The 22,011-nt window shown below is 36.5% G+C and overlaps 1 protein-coding gene across 1 annotated transcript; it reads left to right on the plus strand.

Annotated features, from left to right (window-relative positions):
• Nucleotides 1-540: 540 nt before the first annotated feature.
• Nucleotides 541-11,486, plus strand: LOC307048846 (torsin-1A-interacting protein 2-like; the record flags this gene model as incomplete). The annotated part of the gene is made up of 4 exons (XM_079698082.1): nt 541-589; nt 7,082-7,597; nt 9,802-9,903; nt 10,720-11,486. Exons 1-4 carry the CDS (start codon nt 556-558, stop codon nt 11,484-11,486), a joined length of 1,419 nt encoding a protein of 472 aa, XP_079554208.1. The 5' UTR covers nt 541-555.
• Nucleotides 11,487-22,011: the final 10,525 nt, after the last annotated feature.

Below are 22,011 nucleotides of genomic sequence, written 5' to 3' on the forward strand. Positions count from 1 at the left end.
GAAATTTATATGGGACAAAAATTGAAGACATAAAGGAAATCTGCAGTGATTAACTCAACAGTGACTTAAATTTTTACTCTTAGAATTACTTTTCATTTCAGTTTCAAAGACATTCTCTTCAAGATTCTGGTCACTTGGTCTTACTTTTTACATCCTTCCCAGACACACTGGAATGTATTAGAAGGTTATGGCATCTATACAAGTTTAATAATCTGAAGCTTTTCTTCAGTTTGTAGTCTAGGATTTGGAATATGATCCTCATGAAAGCCAGAAAACACTTTCTCTTCACTAGAAAAGTTTCAGAGAGGAAATATTACTCAAACTAAACAGATTTAGTAAATAAAGCTGAAATTGGCATTTCTCCCATGTTTGAATAAAAAAGTCATTTAATTTTTTTCATTTTATTTTAGTCACTGTATATATGCCTTGTTTCCTGGGTCCACGGGAAGTATGAGCCTGTTGGGACTTGGGACAAGAAGAAAACAAGACATCTTCACAAGGAAAACCAGACACTAACAAAAAGTATCCCAAAGTCTGAAGAGATAAAACGCAAACATGACCGACAGAGGACTTAGGGATCCTCCAGAGGGTAAGACTAGTTTGTACAGCACTAGGTTTGTACTGTAGGAAACTAGGGCTGTGCTAGAGAGAAAGTCTCTGGTGACTAAAACTGAAGTTTGGAAGTAAAAAAGAAATTAACTTAATTGCTTAATTTGTTATGATTCTTATTCTTTGATATTTACTGAATTTTACCATAATACCAGACCCTAATTATGAAAAAGAGTTATATTTTAGAGACTCCCATAGTAGGAACCTATAGCGTTGGAAAAATTACAATGCATCTTAAAAAAAGATGGTAGACAGATCTTTAGAGTTACATTTTTAAAAATCAAGTAAGCTATATGCTATATATTTAGAGGGGGATCTTTCAGTTATAAGGAAAGATGAAATTTAAATTCTTCATCGTACTTACGTGTGTGTGTGTATATATATATGATATAAAATAGGCAAAATATGAAGTAGGTTTTTCAGAAGAGAAGGGCATATTTAAATATTTTATTAAGGATATTTTTAAATATATGAAAGTAGAACAGTATAATGAAGTCCCATGTACTCAAAATCTAACTTCTACTTTTACCTACATAATGGTTCTCTTGTTGCCTGCCTTGGAATATTTAAATGCAAATCCAAGACATTATATCATTTTATTTGTCAATACTTTAGTTTACATCTCTTAAAGATAGATTTAAAAAATAAAAAAAGAACCAAAATAGCATTATCACACCTAAAAAGTAAATTAGTAGTTATTCCATTCTGTCATCATATATACAGCCAGTATTCACATTTCCCCCATTGTCTCATAATTTTTTTTTCTTCACTGTTGGGTTTTTTAATTCTTTTTTCTTTACATTTGGGCCACATACTGCATTTGATTAATATATCTTTTTGTTTGCTTTTTGTTTTTTAAGCTTTATTATGGAAAATTTCAAACATATATAAAAGTAGAGAGAGGAAATGAATCCCATGTACCCATCAAATGGCTTCATCTGCTGTCAACATATGGTTAATGTGGTTTCATTTATACTCCCTTACTTCTCCTTACCCCCATATCATTGAATTGAAGCAAATTCTAGGTGTCACATAATTTTAGCCATAGATACTTGAACACTTGTCTCTAAATGATAAGGATTTCTTTGTAAAAATATTATCACAATACCTTTATCATAACTAGAAGATGAACAATAATTCCTGAGTCTCATCAAATATCTGGTGTTCAAATTTTTCTGATTATCTCATAAATATTTCTTTAACAACTGGTTTGCAGGACAGTGAATCTAAAGTGTGGTCCACACATTGTTGATGTATTCAAGTACCTCTTAATCAATAGGTTACTCCTTTTTTTTTCCTTGCCATTTATTTTTATTTCCTGCTGTTATTAAATAAACAAAGTCTTTTGTCCCTTAGAATTTCCCTCATTGTGGGTTTTGCTGATTACATTCCTGAGACATAATTTAATGTATCCCTCTATCCCTGTGTTTCCTGGAAACTGGTAGTTAGCTCTAGAAGCTTGATCAGATTCAGATTCAGTTTGGCAAGAATACTTCATAAGTGGTATGGTGTACTTCCTATTGCATTGAATTCGGGAGGTTAGTAATGTCTGGTTTTCCTTCTTTTTGTGGTGTTAAGATTGATCAGTGGGTTCAGCAGTTGTCAGTCTCATTCATCTCGTTCATAAAATTCCTCATCAGCCTTTTGCATAATGGTTTTAGTTGCTATTGATGATTATTGCCTAGGTCTGTTATTTCATTAAGGAAGAGGATGTATTTAATACTACCAAAAATTGGTTTGTCATTCAAAATAGTTTTACATTCATATTATTTGTTAGATTAACATGATAGTGAATTTGTTTAATCAGTCACCTTTAGTGAAAGTCAAGAGAAATAATGTTTAGGAAGAGTGCCTCATAAGCCATAAAAATCTATATAAATATTTTTATTAATCAGGGACCTTGTTAAAATACAAAAATATAGGGAATTTTTTTAATAAAAATTATAAATTTTTATCTCAATAGACCCTCAAAAGGATTTGGAAAATGATCCATCAATAAATTGTCAGGCACAGGAGACTACAGTCACAGCAAGTACCACTGAAGAAGCTCAGGCCCCAAACCCTGCCTCTGGTCTTAACAAAGACCACCAAGAGGTAGAAACAGTTGGTCCAGGAAGTACAGATACAGATGATCAATCAGAAAGTCCAGATGAAACAGATTATAGGAAATATCCAAAGGATACAGAAGGTGAGAACAGCCAGAGTTTCCCGGGTGGCGAACAAGGGCATCAACTGCCTTCAGAAAGTCTGGGTGAAGACCTCTTGGATGCAGAACCCAACTGTTCTCCAAGTGACAAGGTGGGAAGAACAGATGCACGCTTAGTGAGCAGCTCTGCAGCCCTCCCTGAGCATGTGAGTGACAGACCCGGAGCTTTGCAGGAGCCACCTGTCCTTGACCCTCAGGATACCCAGAGTCCTGGGCATTCCAGTGCAGGGCTGGAGAGCCAGAACAGACCGAGGAAGCGACTGCTGACACCAGGTGAGAGAACCCCTGAGCTTGTCCTGTTTTGTACTGTTCTTTTCAGAGAACTTCTCTTTCCTTCATAGGATTAAGGCCTTGGCACCTTGCCCAAAGTCACATAAAGAGATATAACTGAGTTGAGATTAGAATGAGGTTTCTCATCTCCTAAACTAGCTCATTCCACTACATTAAGTTGCTTCCCACACATAAGCTTCATTTTTTAACAATTTTTATTTACTTACTGTCTGTATTAATCCAGTATGATTTTTTTTAAAGGTGTAACTTTAAAAAAAATTTACCTCTGGCTTTTTCTTTATTTCTAATGAGCATATCTTCACTTTCACTTTTTAAAATCTTTTACTTTGGGGGAAACTAAATGCTACATAAATCAAGAGATAGGTATATTTAAAAACCAACATCAGTGGTATAGGACCCTTAATTCGGTCATCTTTCAGTTTTACAGGACTTTAAGCAAATTACTTAATTTTTCTATACCTGATTTTCCCCACTTGGATATTAAGGAGAACAGCATCGTATCATTCCTTACAAAGATAATAGTTGGAATGTGCAAAGTCTTTACACTGGAACTCAAGAGATGTGGATTGTAGTTGTAGCCCTACCACTTCCTAACTTGGGTGAACTCAGGCAAACCTCTCAACTTCCTGGTACTTCAGTTTCCTATTTGCAGACTGAAGAAGTAGGACAAGATGCTATCCAGCTGGTCTCTTCCAGCTGTTTTTACCTTCTGTGATTTTATGGATTTGGACTGTGTGGATTTGTATTTATAAGTACTCTGAAAGCTCAGTCTGAAATGCCCATTTGCCAGAGCAAAGAAATATAAAATATAAGACATTCTGTTCATCAGGGACTTGACTAAAGGCTAGAATTCCATGTTTCACCATAAGTCAATGTCTGATCTCAAATATATGTTTCACTAGTTAATATTAGAATAGCCTGTAACTTCAGGGAAGGCAAGGGCTATGTCTCTCTCATTTATTGGGTTTCTGTGGCACTTGGCACAGAGGAGTGACTTTATGAATATTTGTTAAATGAATGAATGGATTTGATTTGTATGGACCATTATCTGCCATCAGAATTTCACCGGTATGCAGGTTCACTGAGTAGAGGAAGAAAATACTGTTTTAAAAATGCAGTTTATGTGTGGGAAGCAACATAATATAATGGAATGAGCTAATCTAGGAAATGAGGAACCCCATTCTAATCTCAGCTTGGCCATATCTCTTTATGTGACCTTGGGCAAAGCCCTTAACATCCCTGGACCTTTTGTCACAATAGGTAAGGTAGGGGGCTACAGTAGGTGATCATTAAAGATCCTTTCAGTCCTTAAATTCTGTGACATGATATTTTAAAAACCCATGTTTTGGTGTGATATGACTAAATGAACTGTCGTTTATAGGTGAAGATGACTTTACTTCTTTATGTTAATAGAGTATGCTATTTGAGTTATTTCTCCAGTAAGGGTTATGGGCAATAGTCAGCTTTCATTGTTATATGAGGTACCTGGCTGGGGTCAAGCACACATCTAGACTCTAGAGTGACTTAGCTCAGAGTCTACAAAATATTGCCCTCCTTTTCACCCACACATTTTATGATTGGTGTCTCACCCCACACCTACATTTTTATATAGTTCATAAATTTTCTTAACCTTGTATTCCTTGCTTTGTATACCTCATTCACTAAGTTTCAAGCTTGCTTTTGTAAGCTATTTTGCAAAGGTAAGCTATTACTGTACAGTAATCTCTCCTGCCTCTAAACTTAATGTCTCTGTTATTTGTCTATTAGGGGGTCTTGAGGAGCCTTTTGAGATGTGAACACTGGAATTAGAGCATCATTGCCCTGTGATGTTGAGTCTTGTGTACAATATTTCTTAAATCCCTTCTTAAATCACATGTTAGATAGGTTTGGCTCCAATATTAGGATGCTTGTTTCTTTGTCCTTGATGTAAGAGCCAGTGAAGAATTGTGGATGTAGCAACAGTATCCTTAAGTGAATTTCACAGCATTTCATTTTATTCTAAGTAGAATAAAGGTAATGGTGAGCCTTAAGGAAAAGACAGGAAGTTAGCTTTGTATAAAACAAAATTTTATAAAGTATGGAAATCCTGTCAGGTAATTCTTTGCTTCGGTAAGAGGTATAAAGGTATACACACTCTCATTAGTGTACTGTCTGAAAATAATGTTCCTTTTTTTTTTTTCCCCAGAGGTTGAGAGACATCAACAAGAAACACAAAGATTGGAAGGAAACAAAGAGAATGCACAGGATACCATAAGAAAGATTAATAAAAAGGATTTTCTGAGCTATGGTGAGAACAAAACTGGTCTTACTCTAGTGATTCACATTCAGAAATCCTCAGAGAAGTACCTAGAAAACTAGCAGATTTAAATAGTTTTAACATTGTTTTAGTATTTTTTTTTAATATTTGATAGTAATATTAGAATAGAGCAATAGAGTTCTGGAGATTTTCCCCTTAGGGGTGGCGGCCAAGATTTTGCCATCCTTAACAAAATGGGAATTCCCACTGGAGGAAGCGCTTTTCATAAACAAGAAACTAAAACTGTTTTTTTTAATTGAAGTAAAGTTGATTTACAGTATTGTGTTAGTTTCAGGTGGACAGCAAAGTGATTCAGTTATATATGTATATTTTTTCAGATTATTTTCCATTATAGGCTATTATAAGATACATGAATATAGTTCCCTGTTAAAGCTGTCTATGAAAAAGAAAGTATTAACTTCTCAGTATTCACATTCTCAGCCAGTATTCACATTTCCCCCATTGTCTCATAATTCTTTTTTCTTCACTGTTGGGTTTTTTAATTCTTTTTTCTTTACATTTGGGCCACATACTGCATTTGATTGATATATCTTTTTGTTTGCTTTTTTTTTTAAGCTTTATTATGGAAAATTTCAAACATATATAAAAGTAGAGAGAGGAAATGAATCCCATGTACCCATCAAATGGCTTCATCTGCTGTCAACATATGGTTAATGTGGTTTCATTTATACTCCCTTACTTCTCCTTACCCCCATATCATTGAATTGAAGCAAATTCTAGGTGTCACATAATTTTAGCCATAGATACTTGAACACTTATCTCTAAATGATAAGGATTTCTTTGTAAAAACATTATTACAATACCTTTATCATAACTAGAAGATGAACAATAATTCCTGAGTCTCATCAAATATCTGGTGTTCAAATTTTTCTGATTATCTCATAAATATTTCTTTAACAACTGGTTTGCAGGACAGTGAATCTAAAGTGTGGTCCACACATTGTTGATGTATTCAAGTACCTCTTAATCAATAGGTTACTCCTTTTTTTTTCCTTGCCATTTATTTTTATTTCCTGCTGTTATTAAATAAACAAAGTCTTTTGTCCCTTAGAACTTCCCTCATTGTGGGTTTTGCTGATTACATTCCTGAGACATAATTTAATGTATCCCTCTATCCCTGTGTTTCCTGGAAACTGGTAGTTAGCTCTAGAAGCTTGATCAGATTCAGATTCAGTTTGGCAAGAATACTTCATAAGTGGTATGGTGTACTTCCTATTGCATTGAATTCGGGAGGTTAGTAATGTCTGGTTTTCCTTCTTTTTGTGGTGTTAAGATTGATCAGTGGGTTCAGCAGTTGTCAGTCTCATTCATCTCGTTCATAAAATTCCTCATCAGCCTTTTGCATAATGGTTTTAGTTGCTATTGATGATTATTGCCTAGGTCTGTTATTTCATTAAGGAAGAGGATGTATTTAATACTACCAAAAATTGGTTTGTCATTCAAAATAGTTTTACATTCATATTATTTGTTAGATTAACATGATAGTGAATTTGTTTAATCAGTCACCTTTAGTGAAAGTCAAGAGAAATAATGTTTAGGAAGAGTGCCTCATAAGCCATAAAAATCTATATAAATATTTTTATTAATCAGGGACCTTGTTAAAATACAAAAATATAGGGAATTTTTTTAATAAAAATTATAAATTTTTATCTCAATAGACCCTCAAAAGGATTTGGAAAATGATCCATCAATAAATTGTCAGGCACAGGAGACTACAGTCACAGCAAGTACCACTGAAGAAGCTCAGGCCCCAAACCCTGCCTCTGGTCTTAACAAAGACCACCAAGAGGTAGAAACAGTTGGTCCAGGAAGTACAGATACAGATGATCAATCAGAAAGTCCAGATGAAACAGATTATAGGAAATATCCAAAGGATACAGAAGGTGAGAACAGCCAGAGTTTCCCGGGTGGCGAACAAGGGCATCAACTGCCTTCAGAAAGTCTGGGTGAAGACCTCTTGGATGCAGAACCCAACTGTTCTCCAAGTGACAAGGTGGGAAGAACAGATGCACGCTTAGTGAGCAGCTCTGCAGCCCTCCCTGAGCATGTGAGTGACAGACCCGGAGCTTTGCAGGAGCCACCTGTCCTTGACCCTCAGGATACCCAGAGTCCTGGGCATTCCAGTGCAGGGCTGGAGAGCCAGAACAGACCGAGGAAGCGACTGCTGACACCAGGTGAGAGAACCCCTGAGCTTGTCCTGTTTTGTACTGTTCTTTTCAGAGAACTTCTCTTTCCTTCATAGGATTAAGGCCTTGGCACCTTGCCCAAAGTCACATAAAGAGATATAACTGAGTTGAGATTAGAATGAGGTTTCTCATCTCCTAAACTAGCTCATTCCACTACATTAAGTTGCTTCCCACACATAAGCTTCATTTTTTAACAATTTTTATTTATTTACTGTCTGTATTAATCCAGTATGATTTTTTTTAAAGGTGTAACTTTAAAAAAAATTTACTTCCGGCTTTTTCTTTATTTCTAATGAGCATATCTTCACTTTCACTTTTTAAAATCTCTTACTTTGGGGGAAACTAAATGCTACATAAATCAAAAGATAGGTATATTTAAAAACCAACATCAGTGGTATAGGACCCTTAACTCGGTCGTCTTTCAGTTTTATAGGACTTTAAGCAAATTACTTAATTTTTCTATACCTGATTTTCCCCACTTGGATATTAAGGAGAACAGCATCATATCATTCCTTACAAAGATAATAGTTGGAATGTGCAAAGTCTTTACACTGGAACTCAAGAGATGTGGATTGTAGTTGTGGCCCTACCACTTCCTAACTTGGGTGAACTCAGGCAAATCTCTCAACTTCCTGGTACTTCAGTTTCCTATTTGCAGACTGAAGAAGTAGGACAAGATGCTATCCAGCTGGTCTCTTCCAGCTGTTTTTACCTTCTGTGATTTTATGGATTTGGACTGTGTGGATTTGTATTTTATAAGCACTCTGAAAGCTCAGTCTGAAATGCCCATTTGCCAGAGCAAAGAAATATAAAATATAAGACATTCTGTTCATCAGGGACTTGACTAAAGGCTAGAATTCCATGTTTCACCATAAGTCAATGTCTGATCTCAAATATATGTTTCATTAGTTAATATTAGAATAGCCTGTAACTTCAGGGAAGGCAAGGGCTATGTCCCTCTCATTTATTGGGTTTCTGTGGCACTTGGCACAGAGGAGTGACTTTATGAATATTTGTTAAATGAATGAATGGATTTGATTTGTATGGACCATTATCTGCCATCAGAATTTCACCGGTATGCAGGTTCACTGAGTAGAGGAAGAAAATACTGTTTTAAAAATGCAGTTTATGTGTGGGAAGCAACATAATATAATGGAATGAGCTAATCTAGGAAATGAGGAACCCCATTCTAATCTCAGCTTGGCCATATCTCTTTATGTGACCTTGGGCAAAGCCCTTAACATCCCTGGACCTTTTGTCACAATAGGTAAGGTAGGGGGCTACAGTAGGTGATCATTAAAGATCCTTTCAGTCCTTAAATTCTGTGACATGATATTTTAAAAACCCATATTTTGGTGTGATATGACTAAATGAACTGTCGTTTATAGGTGAAGATGACTTTACTTCTTTATGTTAATAGAGTATGCTATTTGAGTTATTTCTCCAGTAAGGGTTATGGGCAATAGTCAGCTTTCATTGTTATATGAGGTACCTGGCTGGGGTCAAGCACACATCTAGACTCTAGAGTGACTTAGCTCAGAGTCTACAAAATACTGCCCTCCTTTTCACCCACACATTTTATGATTGGTGTCTCACCCCACACCTACATTTTTATATAGTTCATAAATTTTCTTAACCTTGTATTCCTTGCTTTGTATACCTCATTCACTAAGTTTCAAGCTTGCTTTTGTAAGCTATTTTGCAAAGGTAAGCTATTACTGTACAGTAATCTCTCCTGCCTCTAAACTTAATGTCTCTGTTATTTGTCTATTAGGGGGTCTTGAGGAGCCTTTTGAGATGTGAACACTGGAATTAGAGCATCATTGCCCTGTGATGTTGAGTCTTGTGTACAATATTTCTTAAATCCCTTCTTAAATCACATGTTAGATAGGTTTGGCTCCAATATTAGGATGCTTGTTTCTTTGTCCTTGATGAAAGAGCCAGTGAAGAATTGTGGATGTAGCAACAGTATCCTTAAGTGAATTTCACAGCATTTCATTTTATTCTAAGTAGAATAAAGGTAATGGTGAGCCTTAAGGAAAAGACAGGAAGTTAGCTTTGTATAAAACAAAATTTTATAAAGTATGGAAATCCTGTCAGGTAATTCTTTGCTTCGGTAAGAGGTATAAAGGTATACACACTCTCATTAGTGTACTGTCTGAAAATAATGTTCCTTTTTTTTTTTTCCCCAGAGGTTGAGAGACATCAACAAGAAACACAAAGATTGGAAGGAAACAAAGAGAATGCACAGGATACCATAAGAAAGATTAATAAAAAGGATTTTCTGAGCTATGGTGAGAACAAAACTGGTCTTACTCTAGTGATTCACATTCAGAAATCCTCAGAGAAGTACCTAGAAAACTAGCAGATTTAAATAGTTTTAACATTGTTTTAGTATTTTTTTTTAATATTTGATAGTAATATTAGAATAGAGCAATAGAGTTCTGGGGATTTTTCCCTTAGGGGTGGCGGCCAATATTTTGCTGTCCTTAACAAAATGGGAATTCCCACTGGAGGAAGGACTTTTCATAAACAAGAAACTAAAACTGTTTTTTTTAATTGAAGTAAAGTTGATTTACAGTATTGTGTTAGTTTCAGGTGGACAGCAAAGTGATTCAGTTATATATGTATATTTTTTCAGATTATTTTCCATTATAGGCTATTATAAGATATATGAATATAGTTCCCTGTTAAAGCTGTCTTTTCAAGGAAAAAGAAAGTATTAACTTCTCAAATGGCATTTTTACATTTTGACTGTTTAAGAAAAAAATGGCCCATCTACAGGTAGGTAGTAGATACTTTTGAGACGGTAGAAGAATATACTGATAGTTCATTTCTAAATCACATCAGTAGCTACAGCAAAAAATATATAAACTTAGATTTTACCTTTTAACAAAGATGTTGTTATCTTCAAATTTCTTCCTAAGAAATTAAAGAATAAGTATTTCCAGTAGATTTCAACAGCTGAAAGTTTAAAGGACCTAGGCAAAAGAAACACCGCAGGCCAGTAAAATCTAACAGCGTATCTGCCTCTTTTCAGTTTACCACAGGCTTTATTTCTGACTCACACTTTCTCTAATTTTGTCTTTTATTTTCTCTTTCTCTGATAGGCTCCATCTTTCTTGGCTTCCTGGTTCTGACTTTTGTTTTGCTAAGTTCTGTTAATAGCTATTATTCCTCTCCGGCCCAGCAAGTGACCAAAAATCCAGCTTTGGAGGCCTTCTTGGTTCATTTCAGCCATTTGAAGGATAAATTTCCAGGCCAGAGTTCCTTTCTGTGGCAGAGAGGACGCAAGTTTCTCCAGAAGCACCTCAATGCTTCACACCCCACTGAGCCAGCCACCATCATATTTACAGCAGCTCAAGAGGGAAGAGAGACCCTGAAGTGCCTCAGCCACCACGTTGCGGATGCCTACACGTCTGCCCAGAAAGTCTCTGCCATTCAGATTGATGGAGCTGGAAAAACCTTTCAGGACAGTGATGAGGTCAAGCATTCAGTTGACAGGGAGCTGAGCTCTGGATTTGAGAAGGGCCAGAAGGCTGCTGTGGTCCACCGCTTTGAATCCCTTCCTGCAGGCTCCACCTTGATCTTCTACAAGTATTGTGACCATGAGAACGCTGCCTTTAAAGATGTGGCCCTGGTCCTGACCATCCTACTGGAGGAGGAAACATTAGAAGCAAGTGTCGGCCCAAGGGAAACTGAAGAGAAAGTGCGAGATTTACTTTGGGCGAGGTTTACCAACTCTAACACTCCCAGCTCCTTCAACCACATGGATTCAGACAAACTGAGTGGACTGTGGAGCCGTATTTCCCACCTGGTGCTGCCTGTCCAGCCAGTGAGGAGCATAGAAGAACAGGGCTGCTCTCTAAGCAGCTAAGCACAGAGTTGGTTATGTTCAGCATGGGTTTATTAAAAAGTCAGTTTAAAAGCCTTCCATTTATATGGAAGGAGGTTGACGAATGTGAGGAAATAGCCTGGAAAGCACAAATGAGCTTATTTGAGAAAAGAAATTTTCATTTTTTACTTTTTGTAAAATCTTTCTAATCTAAGCTTGACAAAGCTAAAAGTTGACCTGACTTTTTTTCCTTGCCTTTCAAGCAAATCAGGTATATATAACTGAGGAATGTTCTTTAGTCCAAAAGTAGAGCAACAGAATCATTACATGGGAAGATAATCTTCTCAGTAACTACAGAGTGATTTTTGTTTTCTTGAGGCTCTAAGGAGCCTTTTGGATAGTATTTGGATGCAGATTAAAGCAATTACAATTATAAAACTGAAAATTTTTTTAAAAATTTCTATCACATGTTAAATATTTTTAAAATTCATTTTAATAACCTAGTTGTGGGATTACATCTTATGCTTTTTTGCACTTTTGAATAGTATGAAAAAGGAAACAAGAATTCATATTATTTACCTAAATACTATATGTAAGGCACTGTGTTTTTGTTCCGTTAATGAGCCCTGAGGGAAAAGCAGCTGTGCTCAAGAAATGTTCTTAAAAATTGAAAACAATGGGGGAATTGTTTATAATCACTGCAAATGAAGAAATTCCAATTGGTTGTGTCTTTGCTTCAATTTTCTTGAATGATTTAGAGCAGTGGTTTTCAGGCTGTCTACTGGCACCCCTCCCCTTTGTATCAAAGAAGTTCTTCTTTTTCCCATTTTATATATTGGGCTCCTCCATAAGATTTAATTGGAATAAAGAGTTCCACTGATAATGAAGTTTGAAAATCACTGATTAAGTGAAAAAGCATCTTGGAAGATAGGGAAAAAATGAAAATATTAAAACTCATGAGTAGGTTGAAAATAAAATACAGGTTTATCAAGAGACATGCTATTTATGAAGAATAAAGACTTACAGATGAATAGCAGAATGTATAAACTAGTATTTACTAGCATATTTCTATGCTTTTGGTTAATCTCTGTTATCATTTCTGTCTCCCCTGAATGGAATTTTATAATTGTCTACAATGAGAGTTTGAGTGCTTTAAGCAGAACAGATTTTAATAACCAGCCGAATCGTAGATTTTTATATAGGTACATTAGCATAACTTTACCATACTATTTACTTATTATACAGTGATGGAACATTTATCTAATGCAGTTCATTTCTTGACCAGCTAGTTAGAAGTATGATTAGGTTAACAATTAGAAAAATGCAAGAGATGTTATACTTAGTGAGAGGAAGTGGAAATGGTAGATAGATTCTAAGAGGTTTTAACAGCTAGTATTAATTGTTGGACCATGTTCTGTGATTGTAAGAAAGCTTGAGAAAGATGTTTATGGAGACAGTGATTGTTGATTTGCATCTTAACCCCAAAGGCAGAACTTTAGTAAAATGATCTTGACCTAATGAAGGATTTGTCCCATTACATGGCATACCTAGGAACTATCACCATGAACCTGGAATATTTCAGTTAGGTTTTGGCCTCAGAAGTCATGTGACTAAAGTATGGAAGAATTTTTGGAAACAGTAAGAAGATACAGGGGTCTTTGTTGATCCCTAAACAGAGAGCATAAAGACATGGGGGGAAGAATCTATTTGAAAGTGTTTGTCACAGGAAAAACATAGATCTGTTCTAACCAAGACCTGACATTGTGCTCAACTGAGCGTAAGGCCATACCTAAAGGAACTGTTTTCATTTGGGACTTTGTGAAGGACTCTTCCGCTAGATTTGAGGAGAGACCTTCCTGAACAAAAAGTTAAAGCATAGTGAATATAATATCAATCCAATTTAAAGTCAGCGGAAATTGAAGAAAAATCTATATGCCATATTCAATATTTTTTGATATTTCTAGATCTCAGATGCTAGCATTACATCACACAAAACCATTGGTGCCTTGTAGAACTGGTGCCTGCTGACCTGTGCTACCTCAGATTTATAAAGAACCAGTATGAAGTGTGCACATCTAATCTGTCAGTGACTCAGATCACAGCTGAGACAAAGATGGTTTCGTCATTCAGTTGAATATGGTTTTTCATCATTTCCTTTCAGTATAATTTAGAAAATATTTCCAAATGTCACAATTTTTTTTTTTTTTACTGTTCAGCCTTTGTTAAAAAAACATGTCTCCTTCCATGTATAAGTGCAATGAACTGAAACTGTTGTCAGTTTTCTGTCCACTATTTCAAAAATCATTTTTAAAAGGAGCAGTATATTAGCTCTGTCCTCATGAATAAAATGATTATTCTTAAAGCATAAAACTTTATATTTTTTAAATGTACAAATAAAATCTATTATCTAATGTACCCTTAGGTTAATTTCTATTCAGTTGTACCTATTTTTTTACATTTTTCAAGTTTCTAAATTTTCTTCTGTGTGTCTAGTAGTTCATCTTTCATTACTATAATAGATAGTTTGCTTGTTTGACTTAGAACAATGACTTGTGGGCATTTGATACGATATATGATACCCAAACATCACCATTTAATTATTATAGAACAACTCTAATTATGTTATATATTAATATAAATCACTTCTTGAGTGATACCAGAGTTCTAGAACCAACTGGTGGAATTATAAACTGTCTCTCGACTTGAGTTTTTTCCCCTGTGGGGTAAATTTTAGGTTTCCCACTTAGTTCCCAAGGGTTGGCAGAGGAGTTCCAGGGGATTCATATAACTAAAGGTAGCAATGCTGTTGTTTCTACTTCTAATTTTTAAATCAATAAAGTAATTTAAATATATTTCATTTGAAAGTTGCCAAGCTTATGTGTTCAGCAGGCCTGTGACCCACCATCCTCCAGGTAATGACACAGTTGAACAGTGTTAGCAGCTGAGGTGGTTTTGACCCTTTCACAGTTTTTGTTTGTTTTATACAGGAAACATAAGGAGCATTGATGATAAAATATAACAAATTCAGCACGTAAAAGTGATACTAATTCAGCAAGATGATCTTCTCCGGGACTATATTTGCATACATCTGACCAGTTTCTATGCAGCATAGCCAGGTGTCTAGTACTTCAAAAACTAATGTTAAGCAGAAGATATAATCATTATAGCTGATTATCATTTATCGGGAATAAAGCTTATATCCATACACAGTTTATTTGTACAGAAGTACTTTCAAATAGAAACATGATACCTTTTTTCTTTTATCATCTGAAAATAAAACATAGCAATTATAAAAATAAACCAAGACATCTTTGTAAAGCCCTCAATATGTCATTTTATAAAAGCAGTTTTTAGTCTGCTTTTCGTGTTGAATGTATGGTGAAATATTAATCTTCATTTTAATATTTTGTCCACCAATCTGAGCATAATACATTTCATTTTGAAATTTGTTGAAAAGTTAGTGGTTCTGTTTTCTGTTGTTTTTGTTTTTTCAAAAATTAAAGTACCTTGAACACTATCACTTGTTCAATGGGAATGTTGATGTTTGTCTTTATATATGTATTGTGAATATTAATGATTATGAATCACTATCATAATCCATAGAAATATGATGAAATGATTATTTTAAAATATTTCTAAGGGTATGAGATTATGAAATACTGAGGCTTATGAGTCATGTGGGAAATACTTGCTATGAATAATAATATATTTGCAAAGGTGTTACCAATTCTAGAGAGAACTAAATTAAGATATCTGTGTAAAACAGTTTTTCCAGATGACTTTAAAATATGCCTTATTCCTATTATGTTAAGTTTTAGGTATTAGGTTGTAAAGTAGCTGATGATGTGGGCCTAAATTTGCCTCATTCAGACTGAGACTGAGCTACTGAAACTCATTTCCAACTAATACACGGCCCTATCAGTTCTGTATATGGCAGTGCTTCTCAATCTGTTTTTAAAAATATATATACAAACTAGTTAAGAGCACTAGCCTTATCCAAAGGGCCTGAGAACACTACCAGTATCCCCTAATCTGTAAATAATTGGTAAAGATATAAATAATTCAGTTTTCAATGCCTTTCCTTCTAGGATTATATGCTGTGTTTACTTCAGCTTGTTTTGATGTCTTTAAAAATCCAGGTTGTGGGCTTCCCTGGTGGCGCAGTGGTTGAGAGTCCACCTGCCGATGCAGGGGACACGGGTTCGTGCCCCGGTCCGGGAGGATTCCACATGCTGTAGAGCAGCTGGGCCCGTGAGCCATGGCCGCTGAGCCTGCGCATCCGGAGCCTGTGCTCCGCAACGGGAGAGGCCACAACAGTGAGAGGCCCGTGTACCGCAAAAAAAAAAAAAATCCACAGATTGGTTCCTATACTGGGAAATGATCTCCCACTTTTCCTCATTGAGGCTTCATAAACTAAATTTGCCCTTGGCTAAGAGCAGTTACCTGAACCAAAAAGAACATTTTTGGACTTGGGAAGCAGTGGGCTCAGCAGGTAGGGTAGAGCTGGCAAGAAGATGTGAAGGCCCGGCAGGTCCAGCCTGCCTTCTCCCCGCGCCCACACTAGCCTCAGCCTTCTCAGCCCAAAGCTCCAGGCAGCTGCTTCTGGTTGAGCGGATTACAGGAGATTGAAATGTTTGCCATCCCTGTCATAAAAGAAACAGCACATTGACTTTCAAACAACTGCAATGTGCTTTTTTTTTTTTAACCTAACAAAAAGAAGCGGGCTTTGCCAGTACTAATGTCAAAATTCTTGGCATCCCCCTTCCTTATGTAACCATGATTGTGTTTGCATTTGTTTCTTACGGATGTTGAAGAATGTGCCTTATTCAAATTAGTTGTGTGGTTTTACAAAAAATAAATCTCCTTAATTTTTCTCCGTTGACTCATTCTTGATTATAGTTCCCCAAATAGCAAGTTTATAGAAATGGGCATATGGTCATTACTGATGGGAAAGGAAACTGTCCTCCTTTGGTAATAAATTCAAGAGCCAAAGAATCCTGTGAGCGTCAGGAGGCACCCGGCCATCAGTTGCAGGCCTCATTTAGCATTCTTCGAGTGCTATTTCTACTTAACGAGGTTTTCTTCAGTAGGAGAGAGAGACAGGGCTTGTAAGTAGAGCTCTGGGAATTGCTCCTAACCTAGGTGTGCTGATTGGGAATGTGTTAATCTTAAGAGTGGACATCTTTCAGTTGTGTGTTGGGGTGGGAGAGAACAGAGTGTGTTAAGAATAAGAATTTCTGCTGTAAAATGTCAAACCAGAGTTGGAGCGCAGAAGCACCTGAATACCCATCTCAGCCCCTCACCCACCCTTCTCCCAGCTTTCTGTCCCCACTGTTTGTACCCGACTAAAAACAGACCTATCGACATTTTATTGAACAGTTTTCCACCAAATCTGAATTCAGTTTTGAAAATCTGATTCATTCCTGCAGTTTAGAAAAATAGAAACTCTTGGGAGTCAGCATGTCTTAAATAAGAGCTTTCAGTGGAATGGGCTAAAGTCAAAGGACAAGATAAGCCTGAAGGCAAAGAACATAGGGTTTTCAGCAACATGATTTTTTAATTCATAAACTCACCACTAGAGGATGTTATACTTCTCCAAATACGTTGCAACAGACTTAAGCCTCAATACTGTGAAAACTGCTTAATAAGGCAGAGAGGTGCTATGGGTTATTTAGTTACTGTAGGAATTGTAATTTTAAATAGTATACAGTAAAAATGATGTCAAGTCTGAAGTTGCAGTCTGGGTCATGGAACGTTTGATGCAGAAGCTGACAATGATTTTTTGCTTGACCAAACTTTAGTCAGGCTCCTGAATATTTTTCTAGGCCTATCTGTGCACTTCTTTGGAAAACACAGTCTTAGCAAGAATCCTGCTAAGTCAGTTTAACTAGAACCCCACACCCTCAATATCCTACCTGGCTCCTCATCTTCCAGCATCCCCTAGGTGATGTCTGATCACTCTGGCCTGCCTTCAGCAAGAATTCTGATAGGTCAGTTTAGACAGAACCCCCGTTTCCTTGGTGTTTCCTCTTAGTTGTTCTCCATCCCTACTCCTTGGTTATAAATTCCTCCTTGCCCAGGCTGTATTTGGAGTTGAACCCAATCTCTCTCCCCACTGTGACATCCCACTGCAGTGGTCCCTATACCTATAATGAGGGTCCTGAATCAAGTCTGCCTTACCATTTTTAACATGCGTCATTGGATATTTTTTTCTTTAACAAAGTAGCTTCATCAAGCTAAACTAGGGAATGATCTTAGCTACTTAAGGAGATCCTGTTTCATATATGGGCAGGGCACACTTTACTGAGGAATCCACCCACACGATACATGAATTTAGGGCCTGCGGAGGCCCTCATATACACAAACAGTACAAATGAGACACAAATCGTCTTTTTTGACCTGCAGCCTGACACTTTGTAGGATCCCTAATTTTCTAGTATACAAACCAGTACTTAAGATGAACCGTCAACTCTGTAATGCCTTTTATTATTATATTACCTAAGATGCCATTTTAACATCTTTTTGTAACTCCAAACATGTAACAATAATAGATAGAATAAATTCAAGGGAAATTGAAAAACACAGAGCCATCATCATCACTAATCATTAGAGAAATGCAAATCGAAGCTACAATGAGGTACCACCTCACACCAGTCAGAATGGCCATCATTAAAAAGTCGACAACAAATGCTGGAGAGGGTGTGGAAAAAGGGAACCCTCCTACACTGTTGGTGGGAATCTAAGTTGGTGCAGCCACTATGGAAAACAGTATGGAGGGTCCTCAGAAAACTAAAAATAGAATTACCATATGATCTTGCAATCCCACTCCTGGGCATATACCCAGACAAAATTCTAATTTGAAAAGATACATGCACCCCCATGATCATAGCAGCACTATTCACAATAGCCAAGGCATGGAAACAACCTAAATGTCCATTGACAGATGAATGGGTAAAGAAGATATGGTATGTATATACAATGGAGTATTACTCAGCCATAAAAAGAATGAAATAATGCCATTTGCAGTAACATGGATGGACCTAGAGATTATCATACTAAGTGATGAAAGTCAGAAAGACAAATACCATATGATATCACTTACATGTGGAATCTAAAATATGACACAAATGAACTTATCTACAAAACAGAAACAGACTCACAAATATAGAGAACAGACTTGTGGTGGCCAAGGGGGTGAGGGAGGAAAGGATTGGGAGTTTGGGGTTAGCAGATGCAAACTATTATATATAGGATGGATAAACAACAAGGTCCTATTGTATAGCACAGGGAACTATATTTAATATCCTGTGATAAGCCATAATGGAAAAGAATATGAAGAAGAATGTATATATGTATAACTGAATCAATTTGCTGTATAGCAGAAATTAACACAACATTGTAAATCAACTATACTTCAATAAAGTTAAAAAAAAAAATAACACAAAGCCAAGAGATGCACCTTCGAGGATCAGAAACAGTACAAACAAAGTGCTGAGTGGGGCTAAAGCCATAGGCCTCCTGGGCCTGCATCCAGTCAGGCAGAGGTTCTGGTGTGCCCCATGTGAGGCACACCAGTTTGGTTATATAAGCAAGATGGCTGCTAGGCAAGCCCTGCAAAATTAGTATTGTTATCCACAAAAATTCAGTAATTCTTTTGTTTCAAGCAACTTTTTAAAAAACATCTTGTTTGAATGCCTCCTATAAGTATGCTACAAGTTAGTTTCATAATTTCTTCTATGCCATGTAGTTTGGCTGGAGAAAGATAATTTGAATATGCCCCACTATCTTTCTGATTATAGCCAGTAATTTCATCACATGATGTGGGGCTATAATTACTCGTCAGACACATTACTGAACAGTGCAAACATATGCTTCTGGTTACTAAACCACCACGTTGGCCTATTGTCAATGATATTGCACAACATTTTATCAACTTTTCATCCATTTGTTTATGAGTTTCACTGAGAAAGTAAGCTGTATGTAAAATATTCTCCAGGTAAAATCTAGATGGTTTTTAGAAGAATGTCAGTATGCTTACTGGAAACTAACGAAAAAGTAACAAAACAAAAACTTTAGCTACTGCATTTGATTTGAAAATTTAAGTATACAGCAGCAGTCAGAATAAACAGGAGCCACAACAGAAGAGCTGGTGCCATTTTTTACATTATACTCTTGGTAGGTATAGGAAGAAAAATGATTCTCTCCCTTTTTTTAATTAAAAAATATCACCCCAAATAATCACTACATGTGATAGTCTTTATTCCTATAGAGTTGTCTTTAAACTTAATGCCTGAATTAGCAAATTTAAACAAAGAAGGAAAGTACCTTTTACAAGAGCCATCAGTTCAATGGTTATTATTTAGTGGTGAAAGTCTGAGGCAGGATTACCAAGTGGTTAGCTATTCCAATTACAAAAGAAACAGCATAGATAAGGTGTATATTTCTTCAATCAGATTTTCACCATATTGCTTTCTGAGTGATCAGGAATTCTCAGAAATTTCTCAGAAAGCAAGAAAAGCAGAAGCACAGATGAATTCATCATCAATCCAGCATGCTGTCAAAACCATTAATGTTCTTTTCATATGACTAAATGTCCCTTTGTATTATTAAATAATAATGAATATTATTATTATTTTTTTTTTTTTTTTTTTTTTTGCGGTAGGCGGGCCTCTCACTGTTGTGGCCTCTCCCCTTGCGGAGCACAGGCTCCGGAGCACAGGCTCAGTGGCCATGGCTCACGGGCCCAGCCGCTCCGCGGCATGTGGGATCTTCCCAGACCGGGGCACGAACCCGTGTCCCCTGCATCGGCAGGCGGACTCTCAACCACTGCGCCACCAGGGAAGCCCAATGAATATTATTTAATAAGAGTTGTTAGGGCTTCCCTGGTGGCGCAGTGGTTGAGAGTCCGCCTGCCAATGCGGGGGATGAGGGTTCGTGTCCCGGTCCGGGAGGATCCCACATGCCGCGGAGCAGCTGGGCCCGTGAGCCACGGCCGCTGGGCCTGCGCGTCCGGAGCCTGTGCTCCGCGGCGGGAGAGGCCGCAGCGGTGAGAGGCCCGCGTACCGCAAAAAAAAAAAAAAAAAGAGTTGTTAGCATTTATATTGTACTTCTTTTCTTCATACACTCTGTTCTTTATTATATCTGATTCATAGGTGTTCTTATACATAATTTTGGAATTATTTCCTCCCCATGATAGTTTGAGGTGGCAAAGTTGACATCTTCTTTTTAATGCATCTGTACAAGATGTGAAAAATTCCTAAATTTCTAATAAGACTTTAAAAAATAGACTCACGACCTAAATGGAAATAAATACCTGTTACCGAGTCCAAGCTCGTACTGCTCACCGCACGACAGGCCAGTAAGTCGAGAGACGAGTTGATGAGGCAAAGAATAGCAACTTTATGCCGAAAGCCAGCAGACCAAGAAGATGATGAACCCGTGTCACAAACGACCATCTTGCCTGAGTTAGAGTTCAGGCTTCTTTTATACTAAAAGGGGAGGGCGCAGAGTCAAGCATTTCCTGGTTCCCATCAGCCTCTGGGAGGATGTGATCATTGCTTTCCTCCCGCAGTCATTCACATGTGGGCCTGGTCAGGATGATTCCTGCAAAGCATTTTAGCTTAATGCTCATTACCTGGGAGGTAGGGTTCCCAGAGATGGGCCATTATGTATAATTTAAGCTTATAGGCAACATTCCTTTAGTGATTAACCTGTAATAGAATACGAAGGTTCTTCCCTATTACATACTTAAAAATTAAATACAGTTTTTAAAGACTATTTTGTTAACTAATAGCACCCCAAATAATCATAGGAAGATTAAAATTATGATATCTAATCTCTTATCTCTTTGAATTATTTACATTTTTCCAGGTTTATTGAGGTATAATTGGCAAATAAACTAATATATATTTCAGGTGTACAACATGATGATTTGATATAGGTATATTGTGAAATATCACCACAATCAAGTTAATTAACATATTCATCAACTTACATAGTTACCCTTTTTTGTGGTGAGAACACAAGATTTACTCTCTTAGCAAATTTCAAGTATACAATAAAGTATTAGTGGCAGGCACCATGCTGTACCTTACATTTCCAGAACTTACAGCTGAAAGTTTTGACCAACATCTCCTTATTATTATTTACATTTTAATAAGTGGTGTTTATCTCAAAAAGAATGTCATGTTATTCTCCTAAATGTATCTTTCTTGATATTCATATCAACTGTCAATTTATTTCCCTATTAAGTGTTTTCAAGTTCATATTTTTACATAAAATTAACAACTTTCACAAACATAAACGAGTCAGTATTTTACTCTTACAATGACAACTGTTTATTAAATTAAATGATAGATTTTTCAAACCTATCACATATGGTGATTTTAACTTTGAGTTACATTATAGACTTCGTTTACATATTTGAAAGTGAATATTCACATTTAACAAAAAGTCTGAGTGACCTACTTCACTGAATTACTGTAGCTGTTCAAACATCATTTACTGAGAATCTATCTTTCCCCCACTGATCTGAAGTGCCACTTTGTCACAAACTTAGTTCCCATGT

Source organism: Hyperoodon ampullatus, assembly GCF_949752795.1.
Source record: "Hyperoodon ampullatus genome assembly, chromosome: 2".
NCBI lineage: Eukaryota > Metazoa > Chordata > Mammalia > Artiodactyla > Ziphiidae > Hyperoodon > Hyperoodon ampullatus.